Source organism: Diprion similis, chromosome 11 (genome assembly GCF_021155765.1).
Source record: "Diprion similis isolate iyDipSimi1 chromosome 11, iyDipSimi1.1, whole genome shotgun sequence".
Taxonomy (NCBI): Eukaryota; Metazoa; Arthropoda; class Insecta; order Hymenoptera; family Diprionidae; genus Diprion; species Diprion similis.
Window position 1 is genome coordinate 6,697,951 of NC_060115.1, and position 23,435 is coordinate 6,721,385.

General features: G+C 38.5%; 5 protein-coding genes across 5 annotated transcripts in view; 2 read left to right on the top strand and 3 right to left on the bottom strand.

Moving 5' to 3' along the window:
- Positions 1-4,595: 4,595 nt before the first annotated feature.
- Positions 4,596-5,656, bottom strand: LOC124412752 (insulin-like growth factor-binding protein complex acid labile subunit). Its single transcript, XM_046892872.1, has one exon. It carries the CDS (start codon positions 5,625-5,627, stop codon positions 4,596-4,598), a length of 1,032 nt encoding a protein of 343 aa, XP_046748828.1. The 5' UTR covers positions 5,628-5,656.
- Positions 5,657-5,669: 13 nt separating this feature from the next.
- Positions 5,670-17,183, bottom strand: LOC124412753. Its single transcript, XM_046892874.1, has 25 exons — positions 15,773-17,183; positions 15,383-15,584; positions 14,365-14,394; positions 13,699-13,832; positions 13,468-13,644; positions 12,688-12,692; positions 12,584-12,590; positions 12,115-12,133; positions 12,032-12,055; positions 11,507-11,560; positions 11,325-11,407; positions 11,208-11,266; positions 10,522-10,606; positions 10,247-10,348; positions 9,279-9,365; positions 9,115-9,212; positions 8,954-9,030; positions 8,676-8,766; positions 8,428-8,485; positions 8,233-8,249; positions 7,054-8,092; positions 6,912-6,923; positions 6,261-6,419; positions 5,967-6,009; positions 5,670-5,791 (listed from the first exon to the last, which is right to left on the bottom strand). Exons 1-25 carry the CDS (start codon positions 16,790-16,792, stop codon positions 5,670-5,672), a joined length of 3,804 nt encoding a protein of 1,267 aa, XP_046748830.1. The 5' UTR covers positions 16,793-17,183.
- On the top strand, positions 9,011-13,728 carry LOC124412485 (apoptosis inhibitor 5). Its single transcript, XM_046892384.1, has 9 exons — positions 9,011-9,201; positions 9,466-9,627; positions 11,149-11,314; positions 11,450-11,610; positions 11,702-11,899; positions 11,980-12,171; positions 12,259-12,642; positions 12,771-12,930; positions 13,192-13,728. Exons 1-9 carry the CDS (start codon positions 9,127-9,129, stop codon positions 13,284-13,286), a joined length of 1,593 nt encoding a protein of 530 aa, XP_046748340.1. The 5' UTR covers positions 9,011-9,126; the 3' UTR covers positions 13,287-13,728.
- A 212-nt stretch (positions 17,184-17,395) lies between the features above and the next one.
- On the bottom strand, positions 17,396-19,154 carry LOC124412486 (mediator of RNA polymerase II transcription subunit 7). Its single transcript, XM_046892385.1, has 4 exons — positions 19,139-19,154; positions 18,630-19,004; positions 18,382-18,534; positions 17,396-18,291 (listed from the first exon to the last, which is right to left on the bottom strand). Exons 2-4 carry the CDS (start codon positions 18,957-18,959, stop codon positions 18,091-18,093), a joined length of 684 nt encoding a protein of 227 aa, XP_046748341.1. The 5' UTR covers positions 18,960-19,004; positions 19,139-19,154; the 3' UTR covers positions 17,396-18,090.
- A 497-nt stretch (positions 19,155-19,651) lies between these two features.
- Positions 19,652-23,435, top strand: part of LOC124412484 (tyrosine-protein kinase Btk29A) — a 144,680-nt gene continuing 140,896 nt past the window's right edge. Inside the window, exons 1-2 of the mRNA XM_046892380.1 lie at positions 19,652-19,790; positions 20,708-20,894. Coding sequence (XP_046748336.1) covers positions 20,724-20,894 — 171 coding nt within the window. The 5' untranslated portion in view covers positions 19,652-19,790; positions 20,708-20,723. The remainder of the gene's footprint in view (positions 19,791-20,707; positions 20,895-23,435) is intronic.

Below are 23,435 nucleotides of genomic sequence, written 5' to 3' on the forward strand. Positions count from 1 at the left end.
ATTCTTAACCGCACCTGCTTTATGTGGAACTCGTTACGGAAGAGATAGACCCAAAGATATGTACACCGTTGCATAATGCAGCTGCAACGTTTATGCTCGTCATTGTGGCGTAGACAGAAAGCCTAAGGTATTATTCTTATGTATAATGCTTGCGCGGTAAGGGAGACGTTATACGTCATTGTGAGCGACGACCATTGCGGCACTTACTTTCAACCATTACCGGCCGCACATCGCCGTCCTACCGAAAGTCATTATCTTCCTCTTTTGGGCGAGTTTGACAGCTCCGTACCAGTCAATTGTCGCCAAGGCAAGGCCGTTTTCTTCCCTTCAATGACAAACTCCAGTCTCTTCACTTCCATGGTGAATCGCCTTGCGCCGTTAGTCACGGCGGTTGCCTCTCTGTCACAACAATCATTAAATATGACGCAAAGTGATTTACAAGTCAGGTCCGAGACCAGCCTGCACGGTAAAACGCCCGGCGCCGTTTTTATTTCACATAAACTCGGCGACTCGACACCTCGTTCATCAGATAACATAATCAATGTTCGGCATCGCGCTGTCCGCTGTTAAAAAATCTACCTTTTCCCTATTATCCTACTCTATTCCTGATTTAACAAAATTTAACAGTAGAATGACCAATTAATTGAGCTCAACAATTTCACGCGGATAGTCGGTGGTTGCGCAAAAATGTAATTCAATTAACTTATTTTATTCTCCTTTGAAAGTTTATGCTTTTTGAAACGGTCTTCCAATATCCGTCAACCGAGTTTTAGTCTATTATAATTATTATCTGTTGAATCCTGTAGAAAAAAATAACGATGCCAACGACGCTTCGCCGGCATATAGGCAACCGATGTCACATCTTACTCGCGATAAGTATATCAGATGTAACGATAATTGCCTATCGGCAGGCGAAGCGTCGTTCGCGTCGTTGACCTAATGTGTAAACTTTATTATTACCTGTAAACTTAACATCGCCGAATATATGATGATTATCATATAATTTCGACGTGATCGATGAGAATACAATTAGCAAAGAGAGAGACTGAACGAATGTTTGATCCAAAATGGCGGGCCCTCAGTGAGAATCAACCGGCATATTGGGTCTACAGAGCAACGCGATAGGAAGAATACAGGCGTTGGTGTTTAATTTAATTGTGCCATTTAGGGTGTAGAATATGTTAACGGTTTTTTCGATTTATTTGTTTGTCCGGGGCCCCCTTATCCGATCCCGTTTGTTCAATTTTCGAAGTGGCCCGCGTCTTCGGACCTCAGAGATTAGGTCAGGAAGGGTCTGGTGTGGCGTTTGGGACTTTACAACGTTCCGAGTCGTAGAATCGGAGTCTTTTCAATTCGTTCTTAAACAATGTTAATTTTACTGCCGCATGGTCTTTATAATCTTTGTCGGTATGGGTATTATGGCTCGTCTTGTAAGCGCGTTATGCTCCAGGGATACAAGGTATGCCTCGGAGGCACCGTTCCACCGTTCCACCCTGCATAGCAGGTAAGGGCCTGCCTTCCCGTGAACCTTTATGGCGGCGAGGACAGGCCCTCGCAACTAGCTTAGCTTGCAGTAAAAAATTGACCCACACACGCGTCCATATCCTCGTTCGTGTCCGGGCCCAGCTCTTCTTATACCTCGTTCCGAGCCGAGGGGGTCCTTCTTCCTTGGCTCTGGCTCTCGGCGAGCTGCAGCGAGGACATCCCCCATTTTATAACACCGCACTTAGGGGTATTAGCCGAAGAAACGAGCAACTAAATACACTTTATTTCGCTACAAAGATACGGAAACCTTTCCGATAATCCGTGACGCTTTGACCAAAGGTAGCTGCTGGACGCTCAGTGTCCGGACTTGGCGCAATATAACGCAGTCTAGGTACCCACCATCTCGTACAGAGAGACACGGTATTCTCTACTGGTATATTACCGACCATAATTCCGGCTGGCTTCAAAAAATTTCCATCCATACCAGCCTGATCTGCTTCTACGTCCGAAGACCTTTTTTGGATTCAAAACCGCGGACTCGTAGCATCTTCGGAGCGCACTTGTCACGCAGTGGATATCGCTCCGGGAATTCGTCTTCCAACTTTTTCGCCCTCTTCTTGGGCAGGAAGAAACCTTGATTCCACCCTGCGTAGATGTTGGTAGTGTACCCACCTGTTCGGGGATCGTTCGAGGGGGCTTCTCTCCTTATTGGAGACTTTTTAACCTCGGCTCCGCCTCGCGGCTTTCAGCTGTACAGTCCTTTGTGTCAGGATCCAGAGCTCCGGCCACCCGTCGGGATGCTGCACGCTCTATTATGCCAATACCCAAACACCGGCGTTCGGGTTCGTTATAAGTTACAACTTGAGAGAGGAACTGCAGCTTCGGGGCTTAGGGGCTGTGCCAAGTTAGGCGTTTCCGACTCGACGTCGGTCGACCAACCGGTCCAACAACTCTGCAGTCGCTGCTGCTGCGCGATGGAGAATTCGAGGCGGATCTGTAAGCTTTGACTCTTTGTAGTTTGTTTAAAGATTTCTTTTTCAAAACTAACTTTGAATACTAATTTCACATTTCTTCGTGTAACGGAACGTACTTTTTTATCGTTGTGTAAGTCAGTGCAAACTGACAAACGAATCGAATGAATGTAAAATTTTTAATTCATCTCTTTCGTAATTCATGCAACAAGGGGTTAATACTCATTCACTGCCGTAGCTTTTTTTTCTTTTTAAATGTTTATTCGAGAGGAATGAGGCTGTAGAAATTTTTATGCAATTATCAGAAATAACTAAAACGTATTATACAGAAAAATTTAATTATATCGGCTATTTGACTTATAGTATATATTCCTTCACATGAAGGAATTTGGTCATGAGCATAAAATTACAAAAAATAAATTCGTGAACTTACGTAATAAAAAGAATCTTAAAACTACACAAATTAGAATCCATTTCAAAAGTTCACGTTCCACCGTTTATCTGCAAGTTGAATCGGTTATTCGTTTATGGTTTTCAAGTTTCACACGTTTGCCCACAGATTTGGCAGTAATTCAACATGTCAATCCGAACGATTTCCTTTTGTGATATGATATGTTGCTTTAAAACAAATCCCGACCTTCAGAAGATGATCCAGTAATCTTCGTTGTAGTCTCAACTTTCCTAGTTGTGACACCTTTTTGCCAGGAAGTCAAGACCTCGCCAGCGTGGGTCCAAACAGTCACATATTTCTCTGTCGTTCCGATGGAATTCTCAGCTCGGCACGAGTAACGTCCACTTTCATGATCCAGAAAGAATCGTTTTCGAAGGTGCGAATTATCCAGTGAAATCCTGTACCGGTAACCGTTGGCGAGTGGCTGGCCGTCCTGAGGATGTGATTCAAAGGATTGTCAGGTGTCTCACAATGCAGGACGAAATATCGTGCGGATTACTTTATAAGGCAAGCTCGATAGCAGCAGGATTAAAGTACATGAGCGAATTCAGGATACGCCTAATTGTGACGGGTTACCTTCAACCAAGTTAGTTTTGGTTCTGGCATTCCTTCGGCGATACACGTTAGCTCCAGACTGGCCGTTTCGTCATTCGTCGAGTCAGTCATTCTCAGTGAATTGATGACATTCATTTCTTTGATTATTGGTCTTCCTGAAATATTTTTTCCACCGTATTCACGCCATCGCGTTAATCAAAAACATGAAATGGGCAATCAAATGCCGCGGAAGTTAAGAAATATAGATAAGAATTGCGGCTCTTTATGCACGTGATAATTCGATATTATCAGACGCAGCATATCACGAGTTCGAGAAAAAGCATAATATTCGTATATTTCGAACGATTCGTTATGAAAATCTGAACCGTCAATAATTGTTTATGACTTGAGTAACATCGTTGATAAAACTCACCGAAACGGAAGATGGAGCTTTCCATTTCAGAGTAAATAAATCAGATTTTCTCATAACTATCGAGCACGTCAAAGTCTGATTTTTACCCCAGACAACGTGACGCAACGCAGCTCCGTCGATTATCGGCTTTGGCAGAATTTTCGGCACTTCGTGTGGAAAGGAGAAAAAACAAATCATCAATGATTTCGAACCGAACTTGACCGAAGAAATAGCGTGACGCACACTTGTAGAGGGAATGGACTCAAAGAATGAAAGTCACTTGGGAAATTCATTAAGAATACACAATCGAGTGGATTATAAGCTCGAAAATGCATAAGCACAAACTCACCTGTCACGGTTAAAATATACGACGCCTCACTGTCCGAGTTTTCGCTGCCAACTATTTTACACTCTAACATTTCGTCTAACAGTGCAAGTGACAAATTTTTCAAGATGAATCCAATTTTTGATCCAATTCTTTCGATATAGAAGGAGTTTGTCCTTTACAAATTATCTGAGAATCGTGTCATTTTTACGCGGATAAATTGTTAATTTGATATCTGTAAAGCTGACTGAATGAACCTGAATGGGAAAGGACTAGATATTCCTGAAGCGCAGTAGAGACATCGTTAGAAAAATGTTTTATTCAAAGGTCTTATAAGGTAAATTACATTGTAGTTAATAGACCAAAATTTCTTTCTACTTCTAGCAGCTAAATTTTCGTATGGAAAGTAGCATAAAATTATCCAGTAATTAGTTCGATTGTCGCAGAACTTGGTAGCTGAACTGCAGCTCGATCAACTGAAGTTAGAGTGTTATTCCTCAGGGAGACTGACTCCAGGTTTGTGAGTCCAGCGAATAAGCCACTCGGCAGAGTCTGGATTTTATTGTCACTCAAGGTGATCTCCACCACCGACGAAAGGCCTTCGAATGCACCAACTTCTATTACTGAAATCTCGTTATTATAAAGATGTAGAGTTTCCAAACTTCTCAGACCGATGAATGTGCCTGATCGAATTTCAGATATTTTGTTGTGTTCGAGAGATAACGTTGTCAGTTTAGACAATCCTTTGAATGCCCTTTGATGAACGGTTACTATGTCGTTGACATTAATGCTCAGAGAACGAAGTTTACTTAAACCTTTGAAAGTATCGGCTTTTAGTTCTCGTATATTGTTTCTGTCAAAGTGAAGATATTTTAATTTCTTAAGATTTTTAAACGATTTCGGAGCAACACTAGTTATCTTGTTGTCCTCTAGCTCGAGAGAAGTTATCTTCGAAAGACCAGAAAATGTTGTTTGATTTATCGTCGCAATCAGATTCTGATGTAGTTGTAACTTTGTTAATTCTGATAGTCCATTAAAACTCCCTTCCGGTATGTAGGTTATCCTGTTATTGGCCAAGGACAATCTTTCCAAGCGAGGCAATTCTTGAAACAAGTTGGGAATCAGCCTCACTGCGTTGTTTCCAAGGTGCAGATTTTTCAGGTTCGGCAGGCCCGCGAACGCGCCTGGTTCCAAATCCGAAATTTGATTTCCGGCAAACAGGCTTAGAGTTACTAGTGAAAGATTTTTAAACGCTCCAGGTTTAATCGATATCAAATTAAAGTCCAATATTTCTAACCGACCATATTCCCCGCGTTCCGTCACTTCGGTTAAAATACCTTCGACGGAACTGCACACAGTATGGTACGAAGACACATGTCTGCAGGTTGGCTGCGCCAGAGCAGGCACAACTGCTAAAACGAAGATTACTGACACTGCACAACGAATCATGATGCGATGATTTTTGACGTCTCTCCTCGCTGCTCCGACTACTTAAGTAGAGCCATATCTGAAAGATATCTTTGAACTTTGCCACCGTTGTTGGGTAATGGAGATAATAGTTGCGTGATGTCCACGATAATAATTCAAATGACTGCCAAAATCGTGAAATATAACTACGTTTTTCCCGGAATATACCCGGTGTCTTGATTAAACCGTATCACACAAGATGAAATTTTGGGGTCGGCCTGTGACAGCCTGATAGTCTATCTGAAACAGTAGGCTACGTTGAAAAAAAATTGGTGCAGATTTCTCAAGACTTCATTTCGTGTCAATTTAATATCAATGTACCTCTGCCTGATGTTGAATCCTCAAAGTAACGGTACAAATTGTTCTACAATATTAGTGCATATCGGTTAATTATGGTCAATTTCCACCCCAGTTTTTATAGTACAATGATTGACGTTGGATTTTGATTGCGGACGTACTTCTTATTCACCCTGTTTGTTTGGATTTTATCGTTATTTCATTTTACGTCACAAAATACGCTTTCGCGGTACTCCTCAATCTCTGACCCTTCAAGTATAACATTTAATTTCGAAATAAAGAGAAAACTTGACTCGTATATACCTCGGCCATTTATACCAATCGCGAATCTGACTGTTGCACAAGTCTTATCGTTTGGACTTTGTATGTTATTTTAGCGACAAGATGTTGCTCATTAGTCTGTATATTGGAGTGGGCCATAGAAGATACATTTTTGGCAGCTTCGTATTTGGAAATAATTCGTGCAGTCAATGACACCTAGTTTGAATTGCAAATTCAATCGATACGTAAACTTCAACTTCGTACCTACCTTTACTTGTGATCAGAGTCTTTTCGAAATTGCCTAGAGAACGCTTCGTTTTCACGTTATTACAATAATTATTACCGTATACGAACGTTTAGAATCAACAAAAAAAATGAACGAATTCAGAAACGATACGAAAACAAAATATTCAGTATCACATACAATACATTACAATTATATGATTATTTTATTTATTAAATTTTGATGTTTTTCATTTTACGTATATGTGTGAGTGAAATGGCATTTTACGCCTGCAAGCCGCGGCTTAGAATTGAATTTAACGCACACGCCTGTCAAAAAAGATATTCGCGTGTGGTATTGATTAATCTGATCACACGAACCTGAAACGGAAAGTATCAGGCATTTTTGACAAACAGTTGCGATATCGTATGAAAAATTATTTATTGGCAGATTTTATCAATCATGTTACGTAATTGGTAATTCACCAGAATTTCTTTCTGTTGAAGGGTTTTATAAAGCTTATTACATAGCAGTTAACTTAACATAACTTTTTTCAATTACATTGCCTATTTCACAAACAAAATTTTCGCTTGAAAAGTAGAACGTAATCAATCACTCGATTGTCACAGAACTTGATAACTGAACTGCAGTTCGGTTAACTGCAGTCAGAGTGTTATTATTCAGGACGACTTTCTCCAGGTTCGTGAGTCCGGCGAATAAGCCACTCGGTAGAATTTGGATTATATTGTTACTCAGACTGATCCTTTCCACTGATGAGAGACCGTCGAATGCGCCAGCTTCTATTACAGAAATCTCGTTGTCATGAAGATACAGATTTTTTAAACTGTTCAGATCGATGAAAGTGCCTGATCGAATTGTGGATATTTTGTTGAAGTCAAGATATAACGTGCGCAGCTTAGACAATTCTCTGAATGCCCCTTCAGAAACGGTTACAATGTCGTTGAAAGAAATTGTTAGAAAATCAAGTTTCGTCAAACCTTTGAAGGTTTGGGCTCGCAGTTCTCTGATATTGTTTCTTGCCAAGTACAAATATTTCAATTCCTGCAGACTTTCGAATGAATTAGGAGCAATAGTGGTTATTTCGTTGTTCTCGAGGTTCAGACTAAATAACTTCGGAAGGCCAGAAAATGTTGTTTGATTTATCGTTGCAATTAAATTCCAATCTAGCATTAAAACTGTTAATTGTGATAGTCCTTCGAAAGTCCCCTCTGGCAGGTAGGTAATGTTATTATTGGACAACAATAACGCTTCCAAGTGAGGCAAATAGTGAAACAAGTTGGGAATCAGCCTCACTGCGTTGTTTCCAAGGTGCAAATTTTTCAGGTTCGGCAGGCCTGCGAACGCACCTGGCTCCAGATCCGAAATTCGATTTCCTTGAAGAAGGTATAGATTTTGTATTGACAGATTTTTAAATGCTCCAGGTTTAATCGATGTCAAATTCATGTCCCATATTTGCAAACGATAGGAGCGCTTTCGTTGCGTTACTTCGGTTAAAACACCTTCGACAGAACTGCACAGTGTGTAGTAAGATGACACATTTCTGCAGGTTGGCTCTGTCTGAGCAAGCACAACTGCTAAAACAAAAATTACTGACACTGCACAACGAATCATGATTCTTTTCTGATGTATCGCCTTGCTGCTTCGACTATTTAAATAGAGCCATATCTAAAGCATATCTTTGAACTTTGCCACCGTTGTTGCGTAATGAAGATAATGATGTCCACGATAATCATTCAGATGACTGCCAAAAACTTGAAATATAACTACGTTTTTTCCGGACTTTACCTGGTGTGTATTCTACGCTGTGTCACACGGGATAAAATTTGTCAGTCTATCTCTAGCTAAAGTTGAATTCTCGTACGAATCATAAAAATTGATCTACGTTAGTAGTGTGCATCGGCTAATTTTGGGCATTTTAAACACACATTTTTGTATAGTGATTGATGTTCGATTTTAATTGAAGAGGTACTTCTCATTCACACCATTTGTTGGGATTTTTTTACTATCACATTTCATCTTGGATAATATGTCGCAAGTGCTGGGATTTTATGATTATTGCATTTCATTTTACATAATATCCTTACACGGTCAGATAATCACTCTATGCGATACTCGTCGATCTCTGACCCTTCAAGTGTAAGATGTAATTTCGAATTATCGAAAAAAATCTCACAACATGCCAATGAATATTATATATATATATATAATATTAACTGTCCAAGTTTCACTCTGATCTCTTAAGCGGTATATGAGTTTTGAATCCCCGCGTTTTCGACAACGCGTCCTTATAAGCATCGAAATCGCTAGTGTTCAGCGCATCTTCCAAGAGTGCATTCCAAAATTATCACTCTCGCTGCCTCTGTTCTATGCCAGCTAATTTCGGAACGCATCCTATAGCGCAGCTATACATGAAGTCCAATTTTCCTCTGCGGCATGCCCCTCTTAACGACAAGCGCATTCATTTCGGCCGGAAGTTGTCTGCGTCATCACGTGTGGTCGAGTTTACCTTCTCGGCTTTCATCTATTTGTTGTCGCAAGGCGGCCATTATTGTGAATTTCATTCTTGGCGTGGTGTCTGACCGGCTGGATGTGGTTGAATTTTCGATATTTTCCATATTTTCACGAATCTTCTTCGAGTTTTATTTAATCAAAGTTAAGGGATTTTACTAATCCGTCACGATGAGTACCGACAGCATCGAGAAGTTGTATAAAAATTTTGGCATACTAGCTGATGCCAAGGATAAACTAGCCGAGGTTTGTAATTCCTACCGTTGCAGCGTTGGCTTGGTTATACTTCCCTATTGTTTCAAATCTCGTTTCGCTATTTTTGCCGAATTATTCTTGCTATCGCAACGCGGAATGTTAAACATCTGATTAGCCCGCAAAGTTCGGACATAACCTACAAACATAGTTCGTTTCTGAAAAAGAAAGAGAATACAGATTATCGCTAACCTGTTAACCCTTCTAATAGTTTCATCTGTGTAAAATTGTCTTATAATTTTTTTAATCAACTTCTAGCATGAAAAGGAGTACATGGAAATCCTCACCGCGGTGAAAGGAACGCCTAAAGAAAAGCGGCTTGCTTCGCAATTCATCGCCAGATTTTTTAAACACTTCCCCAAACTCGCAGACCAGGCAATCGATGCACATCTTGATCTCTGCGAAGATGAAGACATTGCTGTAAGTACTTACTCAGCAGTAAACAATCATTATGTTGGCTATTCTGTAAGATCTATAGTTCATCTTCCATCGCCAACAAAACCAGTTATAATAATTATGTGAACCTTGAATAACTATTAATTATCCATGATAAGCGTACTTGTACAGTCGTTATTTAAAATTTATTTAGCACAAACAATGTGCTCCAGTATTTTTTCAACATCTCGCCTCATTTCTCTGACTATTTATATTTCCGTTTGTGATTCAACTGTTGCATCTGAACCCAAAACTATGTGTATTCATTAAATAGCAGCAAAAACGTATGCATATACAGCTACTGAATTTATCTAATTTAAATACTATATATATTGTGTTTGGTTTATCAGCCAGATGTTCTCCCACTCTGCTACCAACCATCACCTATCGCTTACTAATAATTTTCCCTGTTTATTATAGTTATCTTATATCCTCCTTCCTGTGTTCTTATTTCCGTATTCATATAGACTGTGATTGGTGTTGTCAGTTGCTACTGCACTTGCTCAGCTGCACATGTTTCCCAATTACTATAAACTTCTGCATTTTTTCTCATAGGTTCACCCCCATTTTCCGAATGATTTTTACTTCATCTTTCATAAAGTACATTAGTTATCGTTGAATTCCTCAAATCTCTTTTGTACAAATCAACTTCATATCCTTCAACTTGATCGTGAACAATAAACTTGTAGTAATACATTGGCTTGAACTGTGAAAATCAATTTCATTCAAGTTTTATCATCGCTCACATGTTATGTACCACTGATTGGAAACTACTAAAGCGAATGAAAAAAGTAATAACTGCAATGAAGCATCATGAAATTGACTCTGGTATGATCACTTTTCTTTGTAATCTAGTGCTTTATTTTCGAACTTTGTTACTTCTATGACAACAGCGCTGAAAACTCGATTCGGGAAAGCATAAGGACGCAAACATGGCCTACGTGGACATGTCAGTTTGTCCCTTCTAGAAATTCAAAATACACTGAATACACAATAATAACACTTCAAGGTATTGTGATGTGTAAGGAATTTCAGCAATTGGTGAAATCTGGAGACTTCCATTTATCAAAGTTTTAGAACATGCCAAAATAAAATCCAGCTCAATTGAAATAGCTTGTAACAAATGAAAAAGTAGTAGCATAACATCAGTGAAACAATATTTATCACCTTGTGTTCTACATTGACGTTCCGATTGACAATGAAGATTTTTATGATGCATACTGAATTTTTTGATGGCAGTTAGCATCCTAGTTGATCCCACAGCTCCCAAAACATGACTCATAAAAATTAGTTATAATCAGCGACTAACTGATTTTGTTTATCTTTAACAACCGTTCCGTTTTCCCATTATTATTGTTTTACCATCTCTTCTGTATCACTTTGTACAGACGGATTTTGTAATTAAAACAACGTAAGTAAAATTCAATACAGGTCTTTCAATAATACCCCACAATTTGCAAGTTTACTTTCACATAATGATTCATCACATTCCTGTTGACTTTACAGATTAGAAAGCAAGCTATTAAAGATTTGCCGTCATTGTGCAAAGAGAACAAAGAACATACTGCCCGGATCGCTGATATATTGGCGCAATTGTTGTTAGCGCAAGATCCGTCAGAATTGGCTGTTGTTCAAAACAGTATTATGTCGCTAATAAAAAATGATCCAAAAGGCAAGTGTACCACCAAATACTTCAAGTTTGTAGTCAATGAGAGAAATACATCTGACTCGACGAAGACTCTACTGTGGAATTTTTTCACGCATGCTAAGTTTCGATTTTTAATTAACTTATTATTCACATGTACAGGTGCCATCAGTGGATTTTTCAGTCAGATTTTAAACGGCGACGACGGAGCTCGAGAACGTTGCATTAAATTTTTAGCTACCAAACTAAAGGCTGTTGGCCATGATATCATAACTAAAGAACCAGAAGATTTACTGATTGTTGAGTGCAAGAAAGTATTACAGGTGAAAAATTCAGTTCTTTCCTTTTACAGCAACCCTTTTTTTTGGATTTGTCCAGTAAATTTTATTGCAATTGATGATCAATTTTCTACAGGATGTCACAGCTGATGAATTTCACTCCATTATGGAAGTACTGGCATGGACCAGACTGGGGTCCACAGTTACTGGGCAACAAGAGTTGATTGATATTATTGTTGAACAAGCTGAGCTTTCAATTCCCTTTAAGCACACCAACGAAGAGCAGTGGAGTCGACTTGTGCAATGCATTAAACATGCCCTACCATTTTTCAACGTGAGTGAAGCTTTTGTTGTATATCAACCTTCAATGTCGTTTCAATACCTAACTAGAATTATACTGTTATTTTTTTTCAGTCACAAGTTGATTCGTCCAGATTCGTTTGTTACATATGCGTTCAAGTCCTACCCCATTTGTCTTTAATCACGGGACCTGAGGGCAGAGATCCACAATTGGAACTTTTAAAACTTCTTGCTGAACTAACTACTTACTGTGGAACAATCGAGAAACCTGAAGAGAAAGTACAGCAGATATACAATGCTCTTGTTGTAAGTATTTTAATATGAAATATTATGATGTGAATAATTTGAAAATATTTTATGCTTTTATTTATTACTTATTTATGTTACCAACAGACGTACATGCCTCTACCCCCAGAAACCGATTTGCCTGAGCTACCAAAGCTCCAATTCAGTCACGTTGAATGTCTGATGTACACTTTTCATAAACTTGGCAAACAAGTCCCAGAATTTTTGACTCGTGATGCGGATCAACTGAAAGAGTTCAGACTGAGGTTACAATATTTTGCAAGGGGCATTCAGGGTTACATAAAGAAGCTCAGAGAAGCTATAAGTGGAAAAAGTGAAGAGCAGTTGAAATCCGACGAAAATCAAATGAAAGTTGTTGCACTTAAAACAACCAACAATATCAACACTTTAATTAAAGACCTATTCCACTCACCACCGAGCTACAAAAGCATCATACATCTTTCATGGAAAGCCTCTACAAATGACAAAAAAGTAAAAAACATAAACCTGTAATGTGCGATCTAACACATTAAATACTTTATCTGTACGATGACATAATTTTAAATTCATAATTAGAATAAGGAGCAAAATTGTTAATTTAATTTTTCGCCTCATTTCAGACTGAAAAAGCATCACCAGGACAAAAGAGACACACACCGATTACATTTGGTAACGATAATGTACCGAACAAACGCAGCAAAGACGATAATAAAGGGAACAAACGAGAAATTTACACACCTCCCAGTGGCAAATACAGCTCTAACATATCTTCAAATTATGGTGAGTATGTTCAAAGAATTGATGTACTTCCTGATGTCATCTGATTGAAAAATGTAGCCAAAGCTGACAGTGGTTAAAAACGTTGCTTGCCAGTCGTGTCAAAAAGTGTAAAACAAATCGAAATCATGGATGCTTTAAATTGTCTGCCAATTTTGGAATTTCTGGAACTGTATTCTCGTAAATTGTAATTATTTTGCACAGACTTACGTATTGCATACTTCGTTGTTGTTAACTGATATATTATTGTCTTTTTTTTTTCAGGAAATCGTGGAAGATTCAGGGGAAATCGATCGGGCGGTGGACGTGGCGGAGGGTACAGAGCGCGTGGTCGTGGATGGCGAAGGAGTACGTACTAAGTTTGAGCCTGTGCAAATGACGTAAAATAAGCAATGAGTCCGAAGGAGATGTGGAAAATATTTATGCAAAGACTAAAACTAATTACGAGCTATAAAATTGGCTAAAAGAGATTTGAAGAGTGAAAAATGCGATGTGAAAAACTTGTGCGAAAGAAGATTATTTCTAAAAAAGAAGCTGTACCGTTACTGCCACGAATGGACGTAAGATGTGGCAGCTTGAAAGTATGCTTTGTATGTTTTCAAGTGTCAGTCTCATCTCAATTAACACTCTACAAATGAAGGAAAGACTCGAGACGTTGATCGAAACATAAAAACCGAAGCAGCTTGTGTTGATCCGTTGTATTTTGCACTTGTGACACTGAAAGTGTTCAATTTTGTTTGCAAATCTATGTACAGTCAGGCATTGATTCACCTTGATTAATACCTCTGGGATCAGGGAAAATGGAGATACTGATAGAGAAAAAGATGGAAGCAACGTGATTTGTGCCCATTCGTTATATTTACTACTCGTGGCGCTCAAAATTCTAATTTTTATATCTAATTTTGCTGAGCGCAATTTTAATCGATGGTTAAACATTCAAAATTGAAGCAGTTAATATCCAGTTAATTTGACCAACAATGAGATCAACTTTGTACTCTACATAAAAAGGCGAATGAAGAACGCTCCAAGCAGCTTCTAGAAGCTAAGAAAATCTGCTCAATGATCTTTGAATCGAGAGATTACATATGGGCGTCAGTATGTCAAGAAAGAAGAATTTTACTCCTATTACCGTTGTTGGTAACAATATGCAGATTGAAAAATTTCCCGCTACCGAAGTCACGAATCAGCTACCTGCCAATTCTTGTCAAATGAAAAACAGCCACTGGTCTGCTAGAGGATTTTAATTTACTCGTCAATCAGCAATCGATGTGAAACTTATGTTCTACAATCTACAATGATTTCCCTACTACCTTTCCCATTGTAGAATTTTGATCCCTATCCTTCTCTCCGTCCGTTAGTGTTTGCGTTTTTACAGTTGCAGAAGGTCAAGACAGCAGCAGCTACAGGATGGAAGTTTTTGTATAGCCAAAGACATACTTGACGAAACGATAAATAATCTGTACTTTCCTATAAAGTATAAATTATACTTCTGCTCATTACATATGCTCGTATTCGTGTTGTGAATTGTTTTTCACGAAATTGTTATACCAAATTACGTTTGAATATTTATTTTTATTTTTTTATTTCAATAAACTCGTATAAAATATTTTGTCTTTATGTTTAATTTTCTATTGCATTACTTTTTTTTATTATACTAATCTTTAATGACCGCTGATCCAATTTTTCACTACTTTTTGATGAAATGTCTGGACAATTCGGTCCTGATTATATGTAACCAAGTATTTCTTTGGCTGCCGTTATCTCATGATTTATTTTCATTCAGGTTTCAGGTATCAAAACGAAACTGCAGCCAAGGGTAAGCTGTGCTGCGAGAGACGAACAAGAAACTGCTAAATTTATCTGTTTCAGGTGCCTGCAGTCCGGGTTCCTTTCTGTGGTATCAGAAGCTATAAACTAATGAAATTCATTCTTTCAGATAAACAAGTGCCGGAAATATAATGTTTAGGTAGTTGTTTGATATGTGTTGTATATGATGGTAGCTGTTGAATAAGGTGAGTTAATAATTGCAGTTTTTCATCGCCTTGCTTCCCTTTCCCATCATCAACCGAAAAGTTTCATGTTATCTGTAGTTTTGTGAATATATCTTTATTATTATCCTAATAAAAACGATTTTCATTCTTCATCAACAATTGTTATCGTACTGCTATACTTTTCCCACTTACAATAAGAATTTAGCTGAAGAGACGACAGTAATAAGGAATAAGGTGAAGAATATACGATTTTCATATTTTATTATTGACATTTATATTGACTAATGATATTTTCATGGACCATAACTACATCGTTGAGGAATAATAATTATTTCATCCAACCAAAGTGGTAAATTAAAGTATAAAACCATTTAGCATACAATGCTTAAGTGCTAAACATCGGTAGTTATAACAGAATTAAAATCTAGATAATCGAGTGCAGTTTCTATCAATTTTAGTTGAACTTTTATCAGCTAGGCACATCAAGCTAAGATGAGGTAATCTCGCACACAGATCATTTAGTAGAATGTTTATTATATTGTTGAAAAAGTAGTTTTTTTGAGCTACGACACGTGCCGAAGCATGCAATATTTTCCTACTAAGCACATTAGCTGGTCTGCTACTATTGGTAGAAACTTTTGTTATCGTAATATCAACCAATATTCTCTAATAAATAATCACTAAAGATTTGTCCATTTTATCTTGCAGTTGACGATATCAGAAGTAACACAGCTGCTTTGGAAATATGAATTGGCTACTTCTGATGCCTAAGTTTTAAGCTATTCATAACTTCTGTCGTGTCCGTATTCATAGCAAGTTTGAAATTAATCTTCAAGGTATCCGGTAGTATCTTATTGAGTGAAGTAAACTGTAGTGGAACTTGGTAGCTGAACACTAGTTTTATCAATTTGCGTCAAAGTGTTATTTGCCATGTAAATTAAATTGATCCGAGTTAGTCCAACGAATAAGTTATTCGGGAGAGTGTGAATTCTGTTATTGGACAAAAATATTTCTTCAGCTAACACAAGGCCCTCAAATGCACCGGGCTGAATCTCAGAAATTTCGTTGTGCTCTAGATGTAGGATATTCAAATTACTCAGCCCTTTGAAAGCACGGGAATGGATGGTTGCGATTTTGTTGTGATTCGCATACAATCTCTTCAGCTCCGGCAATCCTCCAAATGTATCTTGCGGAAGGGACGTTAAGCTGTTGTCATTAACGTATAAAGTTTCAAGCTTCGTTAAACCGGTGAAAGTGTTGGGTTTTATTTCTGTTATTCTGTTGTAGTCCAAATGAAGACGGTTCAATTCCTTGAGATTTGCAAAAGACCCTGAAGCAACGGTAGCTATCTTGTTATTATCGAGCCACAAATACAACAGCTGCGGGAGTCCAGCAAACATATTTGGCTTTATCTCTGGGATGTCATTCTGGTTCAGATACAACCACATTACTTTCGATAGTCCAGTAAACGTCCCTGTCGGTATATTGTTGATCTTGTTATATATCAATGACAATGACTCCAGCTGAGATAGTTCTTGAAATAGATTTGGAATCAGGGTGACGACGTTGTTATCCAGATGGAGGCGGGTCAATTTTGGCAGGCCAGTAAATGCTCTGGATTGTAGATTCGAAATGTGGTTTCCTTGATACAGGTATAAATTTGTAATCGTTAGGTCTTTGAAGGCACCAGGTTTGATTGACAGCAAATTTAAATCACTGATTTCCAGGCGGTTTTCGTTTCTTTGCTGTGTTACACTACTTAAAACACCTCGAAAATGACACACTGTAAAGCCATCGTGACTTGTGCATGTCTGCTCCGTTTCAGCTGTTACAAGAGCCAGAAGAATGTGAACCAGCAACACGTAGCGTAACATGACTAAACTCTGTACTGCTCATTTGCATAACAGCACTGGGAATTTATATTCGCTCACCTCTGAGTTATGAATTGAACTTTGCTACTGTTATCAGACAAGTTAAAAAAAACAGTGCTTGTGGAGATTATTATGTTACAGAAGAAGTGTATTTTTAATGTAAAATATGCTGGAAATATAAGATTAATCAAACATCCAATGGATATATTTCCAAGAATTGTGATGCAATAGGAGTTTTGAGAACTGATTATACTTGAACGTTTCTTACTTTTGAAAAACAGTTCCAGGTATTTATGTGATGCAGAAAGATTTTTAACACTTTCTTTTTTTACATCATTCCCTATTAAATTCTTCTGAAATACTAAGTCTCCATGTTTAGACCAAGTATTTCCATAGGTACCATTATCTACTGATTTATTTGAACTGATTCATTACACAGCATTATAAAACCGTTGCACAGGGTAAGATTGAACAACTAGAAATTATCAAAACAGCAGATTAATTTATTTCAGATGCTTACGTAGTTTGATTATATGTGTTGCAAATAATTGGAACCATTCAATTAGGCGAATTAATGATTACTGATTTTCGTGGTCCAGTTTTTCCACAGTCAGTCACGGGTTTCATGTTCCGTCTAGCGTTGTGAATCTATATAATCATTCGGCTGAAATCTACCTTCATTAATGGTCAATAATTCATCTTACTGGTGTATTGTTATTACATCCCTGTATTTATACGCGTACTACGAGTCGGCTTGTATGTAAATGAGAATGTATTTTTCAAATATTTCAAAATCAGTCAAATATACAAATGATAAGTACAGTCAAACGCGGCTGCAATGCGCCCGTATTCACTGTGTATTTCAATTTCAATTGCTATCGAGCACAGTAATAAATAATGTGTAAAATATTAATTACATTATATATAAAATGATATGCTGTAATAATCATTGTGGATATTCATATGCTTCTAGATACATTCACTAATAATTGTTAATTATACCTACGCTCACTATAACTTAGTTTTGTAACAGCGTTGAATTATAACAATTATTTCACTCAACCGAAGCAGCAAACTGCAATCAAGTCAGCACGTTTTTTTTTGTTTGCCTTGCAATTATACACGACGAAAATTAAAAAGTCGCGAATTGGAGGTAGTAAAAACTCTTCACGCAGCCTTTAACCATATTACTCAGCAAACGGTTAAATTATTTGCTGCTCAACAGTGCTTATGACGTAGCTTCCAATAAATCATTCACAGTTGTTATTGTATTTTTTGGAAAAATCTTTGCTGGTCACTAATCAGTAAAGATTATTCGATGTGGTCATTTCATCGATAATATTGCACATTATACGGTCGCTTGGACAACACGGATCGGTAGCTTGTTGCTCTAGTCCCAAAGTATCCATAACTTCCATTGCATCGGTATTGACAGAAAGGCTTGAATCTAGCTCCGAGGTGTCAGGCAGCATCTGCAATGCATGCTGCAATATTTCCTGCACCTAAAAAGAAAGAATTAAAAAAAAATTAGGCCATGAAACTAGAAGAAGCCAAATATGATGAAAGATAAACAAACGACATGTATAGCATACTTTGTCTAAATGTTTTTGGAAACGTAGGGTGGTTTCTGTCCGCTGTCTACGCTGGAGCTCCATCATAACACGAAGAGTTTCTCTAGCCTGATGCGGCCTAAACTCATTAAGCAAGTGGTGAATATGGATGAATAACAGGCTCAAGTCTTCCACCTGAAAATACATCAAGAAAAACCATGTGATGCTTTATTTTCGTCAACAACTCCTAGTGCTAAATGCCTCAAGCACGAACAATATCAAGGACGCACCTTCTCCGCTCTCCTCGGACTGTCCGGACACTGTACCAAGAGATCTATAAGGTCTAAAAAATTGACCAGAAGAGAGTGATTGAGTTTCTTGAGCTCGCGTCGTCGGTCAAAATGCTGGGGATAAAGCCTTTTGATCCCTTGCGCTTCGAGTGGCCTTATGATAGTGTCGTCGGCATTGAACATGTTCCCGAACATGGAATAGTTCTCATGATTGGCCGGAGGAGGACGGGGAGCTCTTCCTCTACGTACATTCTCATCGGTGTACAAGTTGATGTACTGAGTGGGCGGCATGGGCAGTGAGCTGACCTGCGTCGCTTCCGGAGTCGCCATGGTTTAATAAAGTAATATCAACAGCGTAGTCGTGGGATTTGATTCCTGTAACAGAAAAGAGAAGCAAATAGGAGTGCTCAGGATTTAAACGTCAGAAGAAACAAGTTGGGTTATGTTACACTAGGAAAGGTTTACACCGTCAATTACAAGATGAACTAAGGCGAGTTGGATCTACTCACGCCATGAAATACAAGCAAAAATTGCCGAAAGCTCGTCGGCGAAACAGTCCCGGAATTTTCAGCGTCGAATAACGCCAGGCGTCACGGCAGAAGAAAAAACAAAAGCAGCGCGGCGGTTAGAGTTCGCCATTTTGTTTTGTTTACATGCCTCTTGTAGCGCCGAACATGGAAGATGTCTGCGAATGTTTATGCTTTTTCAAACTTCATCCGTTTACCTACACACCGACGTTACTCGGTCGTCGGAAAAGCGTCGCTTGCCTCTCGGAGTTCCCGTTGCATAAACACCTCGGCATTAAACCGCGCTGCCCGAATGTCGAGGTAGAAAACATTCGGACAAGTGAGCAGTGACTAATACCGAACAGTTGAACGTGTGATGTGTCTCATGACTAACGCCGTAGCGCATTTCCTGTTATCTCGTGAATTTCCGACCGTCTTGCCTAGCCGTCGCTTCGCCCGCGACCGTTTGACAGGTTACCTCCCCCCCCCCCCCCCCCCCTCCGGACCGCCGGCCGCTAAGCCTCTCTGTGTTCCTTCGCTTCCACGTGAATTTTTTTTCGCAAGATACACGATACACCTAACCGAATCCGGCGGGCAGCTACGTTTTCGAGACCGATGCATCGTCTGGCTGTGTGACAAACCGGTGCTGTGAATGGTAAGAGTCCCTTGTTGACTACCGATCGGCTTTATCTTATTGTTAAAACGCTTTCCCGGCTATTTCGCCGTCCCTCGAGGCGACTCGGAGGAACTCTGACATCCGAACGTCAGTATTTTATGACCGCAAATTCTGCCTGCCTTTCCGTACCATTTATTTTCGACCTAAGCTTAGGTTTCGTTATCAGTACCGTGGCAGGTCTCGCTCCGCGATGTTCTCGACGCTTTTATACTTTTACTCTATTCCTACTATCGTTCGTAAATAAACGCCTCGATTGTTGTCCGTACGCGACTCGCGGAATGCAGTGTTTATAAACAACGAAAAATGAGCTCTGCGGCGACTATCTCTAAATGGTTCACAGACATTCACAGTACACAATTTATACACACGTTCACTATCTGTTTCTCTCCTCTCTTGTCTCTAATAGCGTGCCAACAGTGAGTCTCTGTTCACCTTTTTCCACTTTCCTGTCATCAGCTGTTCAAATTTGCTTCCTTCATCGTCCATTAAATACACACTGTTGTTTCAATCAGCTCTCATCCGCCATTCTAATCTCTTCTATTCTCAACTTCTCCTTATTTTCTTTGTCTTCATATTTTCACTTATTCCTCGCTACGCTGTGACCCAGATTCGAACTACCGAAACCTGTACTCTGCGAATTGAATTTTCTCTTTGTTTCTCCATCTCTCGATAAGAAGCTTCGATTGTTATTACTTTCAGATCAACAGACATGTCTAGTAATATTTAAAACATTATGTAGCTATCGCTAAACTGTGCTGAAGGATACGAGACAATTAAAATATTCTTTATAATGCCCCGAAAAAGCTTGTAAGAAAAAGTAGTAGTTTATCGATTACAAAATATTGTCCATCGTCTCATAAATTCATTTTATTCATTTGATGTTTTGCATTTTGCAGGGTCTTCTTTCCAGGGATGACGGGGAAGGATGGGAAGGCGGAGGCTAGAGGTGTGGATGGCGTTGTTAAAACAGGGTTTATGACAAAGCGCTCTCAAAACAAGAAGCGATTTACGCCGATCAATTACAAGCAGCGATGGTTCGTCCTCACCAGGCAATACCTTATATACTACGACAGCGACGGCGAGGTAAGCCAGATGGATCACCTATTGAGAAATTTTTTGGATAGATTTTGAATCGACAAGTCACTCCTGATACTTAATTACATAATGCAATTTCACATGGCAATTGCTCAGCTATTGGACGAAATATTATTATTCCTGATCTTCACTCTGTGATAGAATTCAAACAGGTTTCCATTCGCTAGTGTTTGATTTAATCTTTCCTGTACATCATTTTATTTTCATTTGCATTTCGATTCAATTATTCTCCAGCATATTTGAGAAACGATTGATTTTTGGAAAATTTTGAAATGAGTATAAAATTATTCTGGAATTGTGGATATTTGGAGTTTACAAAAAATGAAAATTCGCCCACATATTAGCGTCAGATTCTTCATATAGAACATTTTTTTTTCTTTCTTTTCTTTTTTATTATTGCAAACTATTATCTTTTATAACAAGTTTACTGATGTTAGAGACAAATTTCACTTGTACATACGTAGGACCTCGTAGAAAAAAGTGTAAATCGTTTGAATATGTTGCGAAGAATTAACAAAGACAATAATAATAACTGTTGTACAATATAGACAAAAATCGATAAATAAGAATTTGAAGTTTATTGAAAATTGTGAAGTAAAATTACTGTCAAATTCCAGTGTATACAAATTTTCAAACTACGAGCAGAAGCGAAAAAAGTTTATTCTCATGTAGACATCGATGTGTATACAACAGCTTGCTACTGTAATCTTTACGCAAACAGGAAATCCCTTACCCGGAGTTATGCGGTTCATTAGCACAGATTAGAAACGGAAAAGGAGAAAAAAAATTTCATACATCGACTGATATCCATAGACTGAGCGACAAGTTGTTGATATTTTAGATATTTACAAGTACATGATTTCGTGTTAAAGCCTTGAAACTGACTGTTGCTTTTTTCAATAACGTTGCTTGACGTATTTTGACTTTCTATACCTACTCTGACCTCTCGACATATTTTTTTGCTTCTTCATACTTTGACTTTGTACTTTTATAAACTGTATAAATTAAATTTTCTCTTCGTCGGTAAAATTCGGTATCGGGCCCTTCGCTTTTCGGATCTTTTTATTTTCTTAACCTCACCAAACTTCTGACAATATTTATAAATGCATTTGCAATTCGTATACACCATTATACCTATACACATATGTATATATTTCGAAGCGTGCCGCGCAAAAGTGCAAGGCAGTCTCGATATCACGTGTACCTAATAATAATTAGGGGTGCAAACGGGGCGCAGGCGCCTCCCGGAGAGGCTCGTCGAATACGTCGGCGCCGATCTCCCGATGCCCCTTGGTAAGGCGGTTATTTCCTACCGGAGGATCAGTCGGTTGTCAGCTGCAATTCGATGCGAAACTTCTTCTCTCGCCGCATATTGCACCCTGCGTTACGTAATCGAAACACAATTTGAAACACAGCGCGGGCCGGTTTTCCGTGTATCGTCGTCGGAAACGTGCGTCGTGAGGAGCCGCGTTTCGCGGCTTTCCTTTAATTTCTCATTTCTTAATACGTTTTTGTTCCTTATTTTTCTTATCTCTCCTTAATCCTCGTCAATTTTTGCCTGTGCCAGAAAGAAGACGGAAAAATTTTCAACGATTTACTCTGGGATTGATATAAAATAAAAATAAAAAATAAAAATTATTCTTCAACATCTCTTTGCGACTACATGTACCATCTACATCCCTGCACAGATAAATCTAAACTGTTGACCGACTAGGTCGCGGTGTGCTTCCGGATAATTTCCCTCAGAGACGGAATTTCCATATCAGTTTCCTTTTTTTCTTATCTGGTTTTATATAAAAAAAAAAAGTTCATTTATATATAGTATATCATACAACTGTCCTAAATCATTGTTTTTAAATTCATTTTATTTATAACTCCTCAACCTCGTCTCGTCTTTTCGCTAATTATTATATACATACATTGGAAAAATATTTCCTAGACTTGTTTTTCTTCTTCTTCTTCTTCTTCTTCCTTGGCTGCGGCGAAAGATCCTGCCTGCAACCGCATTTTCGCCCTTCGGGTTTCAATTCGTAACGCTGGAGGTAAGCTGTGCGAAGTTAATTAAGTATCATTATTTTATTCCGCAGATCGCTTTTAATCCTTTCCCTCGTTATTTTCACAGCTATTTCTCTCTTCGTCGTTATTATTTTCATACCTCAATTCGAAAGCTATAGCATATTCTAATGGAGTCCCGTTATACGGAGTGCTTGGTTTTCCGGTAACATTCTTAGAAACGGTCAGTGGACTATACAAGAATAATGGAAAAGTCACAAGTTTAGATTTATCGTGATAAAACGAGTATAAGACAGAGAACTTTCGGTATAGCAAGCATTGTATGAAATTTATTTTTTATTTGTTTTTCTAGTCTTTAAAAGTAACATCATTCTTCAAAGGAATTTTCGGGATGTTTGAAATACAATTTCGTTTCTGTTCAATCGATGCTAAATGCATTATACCTCGATTTATGTGGATTACTTAGTTGACGTGAAACTTGTTTTGGAAATTGTAAATTTTAAATAAGATTTTACA

Coding starts and splice junctions, on each gene's coding strand:
- LOC124412752 (XM_046892872.1), bottom strand. CDS start 5,627: ATGATTCGTTGTGCAGTGTCAGTAATCTTCGTTTTAGCAGTTGTGCCT.
- LOC124412485 (XM_046892384.1), top strand. CDS start 9,127: ATGAGTACCGACAGCATCGAGAAGTTGTATAAAAATTTTGGCATACTA. Junction 11,611..11,701: donor AGTGCAAGAAAGTATTACAG/GTGAAAAATTCA, acceptor AATTTTCTACAG/GATGTCACAGCTGATGAATT. Junction 11,900..11,979: donor ATGCCCTACCATTTTTCAAC/GTGAGTGAAGCT, acceptor ATTTTTTTTCAG/TCACAAGTTGATTCGTCCAG.
- LOC124412753 (XM_046892874.1), bottom strand. CDS start 16,792: ATGTTACGCTACGTGTTGCTGGTTCACATTCTTCTGGCTCTTGTAACA. Junction 13,833..14,364: donor ATTATTTATCGTTTCGTCAA/GTATGTCTTTGG, acceptor AATTGCGCTCAG/CAAAATTAGATATAAAAATT. Junction 13,645..13,698: donor TCCCAGAGGTATTAATCAAG/GTGAATCAATGC, acceptor GAACACTTTCAG/TGTCACAAGTGCAAAATACA.
- LOC124412486 (XM_046892385.1), bottom strand. CDS start 18,959: ATGGCGACTCCGGAAGCGACGCAGGTCAGCTCACTGCCCATGCCGCCC. Junction 18,535..18,629: donor GTCCGAGGAGAGCGGAGAAG/GTGCGTCCTTGA, acceptor ATGTATTTTCAG/GTGGAAGACTTGAGCCTGTT. Junction 18,292..18,381: donor TCCAAAAACATTTAGACAAA/GTATGCTATACA, acceptor CTTTCTTTTTAG/GTGCAGGAAATATTGCAGCA.